The 4,504-nt window shown below is 37.7% G+C and overlaps 1 protein-coding gene across 1 annotated transcript; it reads right to left on the bottom strand.

Annotated features, from left to right (window-relative positions):
• Window positions 1-1,496: 1,496 nt before the first annotated feature.
• LOC115925452 (glycoprotein 3-alpha-L-fucosyltransferase A-like) lies at window positions 1,497-3,405 on the bottom strand. The gene has a single exon (XM_030989284.1). The coding sequence runs from the start codon at window positions 2,819-2,821 to the stop codon at window positions 1,544-1,546; it is 1,278 nt and encodes a 425-aa protein (XP_030845144.1). The 5' UTR covers window positions 2,822-3,405; the 3' UTR covers window positions 1,497-1,543.
• Between the last annotated feature and the right edge of the window lie 1,099 nt (window positions 3,406-4,504).

Here is a 4,504-nt window from a genome sequence, read left to right as displayed (position 1 = left end):
TTGCTTATCTTACGCACAACTATCCGGCCCATGTATTGTTATTTTTAATCAAATAATTAATTAACGGTCACCGTGTTTTTTTTTAAAGTGGAGCTGAATTGAAATGCTCGTATTGGCTAAATTTCACACATTTTGGGGTATAAAATTACCTTCATAGCAATTTTAGGTTCTAAAAGGGCACTAGAAGTGTCATAGATAAGAATAAGAGCAATAACCATGAACTTTGAAGGCATTTGCGGTCTGAAAACAGAACTCCACTCTCCCTTTAACCTTTGTCGAGCTGATGTTTCCGTTATGGGAGGAAAAGTCCGAAGGTAATCGCTTTTATCCAGACACTAGTCTAGTCTTATCATAATATTTTACCCCCCAAAAATGTCACAAAACTTCAACGACTTCAAAATTCTGCAGCCCGCTTAATAACATTCACTAAGAAATCTTGATTCAATATCACCAATTCTCCGTTCTCTCCATTGGTTGCCATTAGACAAAAGGATTAATTTTTAAATTATGTTACTAGTTCATCAGTATACTCTCTTTCTTCTCCTACATACCTGAGCAACTCTGTTTAAAAAAAAAACCCACACGAAGTCTTCGCTCCTCATCAGACACGCTATTACTTAATACACCCAGAATAAAACCTGCTTGGGGCGATCGGGCTTTCACAGCAATGGGTCCAACACTCTGGAATAAGCTCTCTCCACAAATACGCCAACTGTCGTCAACAGAAACATTCAAATTACAACTGAAAACCTATTTGTTTCTTTCGTTGTAAATATTGTAATATTCTAATTTACCATGTCTAGGAGAATTTTGAATTTAGTTTTCGGTTTATTGTTTTTTTTCTTCTTTCTTATGTCTGTTACATGTCCTTTTCTCTAAGCGCCATGGGCACCGAAAGGTGGACCTGTACGCTATACAAGTAGCCACTATTATTATTATTTATTATTATTATTATATTGGGAAAGTTTGCGTAAGTTATGTATTCTTGATAGCAAAGAATATACACATTGTGACAATGAGTTGTATCATAAGTTCGTGCGAACTTCTTGAAGTACTTCTTTCAGATACTTTCAGTGATACACAGTGGGTGATGTAACGTACGATATGCTAAATCTTTTTGCAAAATAGCATATCATACAGTTTTAGTTATACAATTATATAGTACCGTACATTTTTAAGCAACCAAAGCAACGCAAATAGAGTATTGGTTCATTTTAAGTGTATTGCGAAATCTTATCTTGAAAGTTTCAGTAACTACACATTCAGAAGGGAGATTTAGAGGTGAAATCAAAAAAAAATTCAGCGTTGACTGTAAAACTTTAATCGTTTTTCAATTTTTTTTACATGAATTTCATTGTTAAAGATAAAGTTGAGTTCTGCTCATATGCGATTGCAGTGTGAAAGAAACGTTCCCTGAGAAGTATGGCTCCTCAAATGCTTTAATATTCTAAATTACATCACACGTTCATGAAGTCCCATATATATATAATATATATATATATATATATATATACATACATAAAGAAATATATCAGGAATGACATTAGAAGTCATGTGGGAAGCCGGTTGGTTTAATGCAAGATTTTTGCCAGAAATCGTGTATGGAAGGATGCTCCTTTTCCTCTCCCTGGTACTCTCCCTTGTAACGACCGGTTAATTTCTTTTCATGATCCAATACTTTAGCGACTACTTTACACAGAAATAGTGCAGATGTAAGTGCGTTTTCTCCAATCCTCCGTATTGACCCTTGTTTCTTCCATTCAAAATATGAATTGTACAATGTCTCATTTGAATCAAGAAGATGTATATAATCGGCGAGTTCAGCAAAATCTTTAAAATCCTGTAGATGTATAAATGAATTTGGGGGCGCAACACGCTCATAATCTTCCCGTGGAGGGCCATAGACGATGGGTACAATGTCATGGCTGAGAGAATTCCACCAGAACTTTTCTGTGATGTAGTCCCTGCATTCGCTGTTTTCCACTGCCAGGTAGAACTTATGACTCCTAATGCGCTTCCAGCAGTCATCTGAGTTCCTAGGGCACTTTATGTTTCCACAACCTCCATACATGTCGACGCTGACGTGCTTTGCAAGTGTTTTAACAAATTCATGACGCCTCCAAGAAGCTATACCGCAATTAGATGCAGCCCAGGCCACTAATCCATTTTTCTCCTTGGCCCAATTTCGATTTTCACCAGAAGAAATCTGCGGTATGGTCTCATCATAGAGACCATACGGTAAGTGTATCGTTGACGATGGCCTGTATGACATCGTGTAGTTGTATATGCGGTCATATTTACTGGGTGGTATTGCATTTCCTCTCGTGTGTGGAGGACTCTCTAAGGAATAGAAAACCCAGGCTTGATTTAATGGGCGTCTCCTTTGCATCTCTGTCCAATCCCACCGCGATCGATGAAAGAAAACTACGGAGTCACTTTTCACCATGGTCTCATAACTCGTATCCTCGACCAAACTAATTCCACATTCAAGCCCTGGGCATTGGGATTTTGCCGGCGTTTTGGGGCTCGCGCTGCCTCTCCATATCTGGACCTGACGGTAACAAAGTGGCTTACTTTCAGATTGCGATGTTTCATTTTGAAGATGGGAAGACCTCCTCCCGTTAGCTTCTGGTTCAGGCAGGTTGTTTCTTAATACTCCGCTAGCATTCCGTATTAACCAGTGTGGAGCAATCGGGGGCGCGTTGTGCATATCGTTCTGGTTGTAGCCAAGAAGATCAAATCTGTAAAATCCACCAATTGAAAAACACGTAAGCGCTGCTAGACAAAATGATATCACCTCCTTACCATTCATAGCTCTCATGGTTATTCTCTTTTGATCCACGTAGCTACACCAATGTTTTGAAGTAAAAACCAAGTTTAGTAGAATTCGACGCCAGTACTACCAACTATTCCGGAACGACATTCATAAAGCATCAACTATATTGAGCTTCGTATCCAAGTACGTGATGTCTCGTAATACGCGTTCACCTGTGATGATTATAGCTGGCCGTTGGGGTCGACATAAGTTTATTTCCAGTACGTTTTGGATTTCCTATATGTACTACCAAACTTTAAAGCCACATAAAAAGCCAGTGTAAATATGTATTGCTATAAATGCCAAAATTCGGTCATTTGAGCAAAAATTGTCACTCAAAAAGCCAGCGTTGGTCAAGATGTGGTGGAGATTGCCCTCATCAAGAATTGGCGCCCAAATGCGTGAACTGTGCAGGCCCACACTCGGCAGCTATCCAGTGGCCCAAAGTACAAAAGAAAAGTCTCAAAATGAAAAGTGACCCAAACCTTTCCTATGCTGAAGCAGCTAAACAAATCAAAACAAAACCCGTTATGAATGCTCTAGCTCCAAAAGAGATAAGTATCCAAAGAAACTCAACCCCAAATCACACCATTGATAATGAGTTGAGTTGAGTTGAGTTGAGGTTTTATTATCCAAACGTTCAAATACAGTAATATAACAATATTAATAATAATAAATGTATGTTTAACAAATGTCTCGAATGAATAGTAGGGACCAGAAAATAGCATAAAATGCTAATCGTGTCTGGTACCTTTAAAGTACAGTATCTTAACATTTAACAATTTGTGTGTGTATATATATATATATATATATATATATATATATATATATATATATATGAATTATTGAATACAGGTACAACTTAAGCTACATACTATTCTATGTATCTAACATAATACATGTTTGTGTGTTTAGTACAAAGCCTAAACTTGTATAAATAGACATTCTGTATAAGATAATACATTAAGCTATCATAACTTTCTACAGATAAAGAGTACATGTTTAATATCTAATAAAAGGCTAATCCTGAGCCAATTATGACTAAAATAAACACTCAACAAACCGAAGGCCATGGTAACATTCATGGCCATGTGAATGACCCCAATGTTTCATCAGGATCAGGCACAGGAATGCGTCCAAATCCAAAACAAAGAGAACATCATGTCCCTTCAAAGCCCTTGAACCATATCGAAATAAAGGACAGTTTCGTCGAGTTTTTGGCATACATAGTAACATAATTATTTGACAAAAGCAGAAAACGAGTTGGAAAATATGGTGCAAATCGTAACTTAAACATAAAAATAGAACCTACGACGTTGATGGCGCTCTTGAAGGATGAGAGACCGCAGTGAGAAATAGGAGTGGTAACGCAATCCAAGTGTTGTACATAGCGCAGTGGAATGCACAAGGCTTAATCCATTGCATGGATGAATGTCAAAATTACATTTATAATTTAAAAGAAAAACCGCATGTTATATGTATTCAGGAGACGTGGCTTAAAGACGAGAACTGTAAATCATTTCAGGATTATAATGGTTCGTATTTATAAGAAATACAGGTCCCAGAGGTGGGTGTGCTACATAATTACAAATTATAGCATAGTTGTATCGTATACCCAGGGAACACTAGAACCAAGTTGGGAGCTTCAAACCCATATTTGGGACACAGGCGCGTACGCAGGGGGGGGGG

Source organism: Strongylocentrotus purpuratus, unplaced genomic scaffold, assembly GCF_000002235.5.
Source record: "Strongylocentrotus purpuratus isolate Spur 01 unplaced genomic scaffold, Spur_5.0 spur5_scaffold_18, whole genome shotgun sequence".
Taxonomy (NCBI): Eukaryota; Metazoa; Echinodermata; class Echinoidea; order Camarodonta; family Strongylocentrotidae; genus Strongylocentrotus; species Strongylocentrotus purpuratus.
Note: the sequence above shows the minus strand (reverse complement) of the source record. Positions and strands in the feature narration are given on the sequence as shown.

Coding starts and splice junctions, on each gene's coding strand:
- LOC115925452 (XM_030989284.1), bottom strand. CDS start 2,821: ATGAGAGCTATGAATGGTAAGGAGGTGATATCATTTTGTCTAGCAGCG.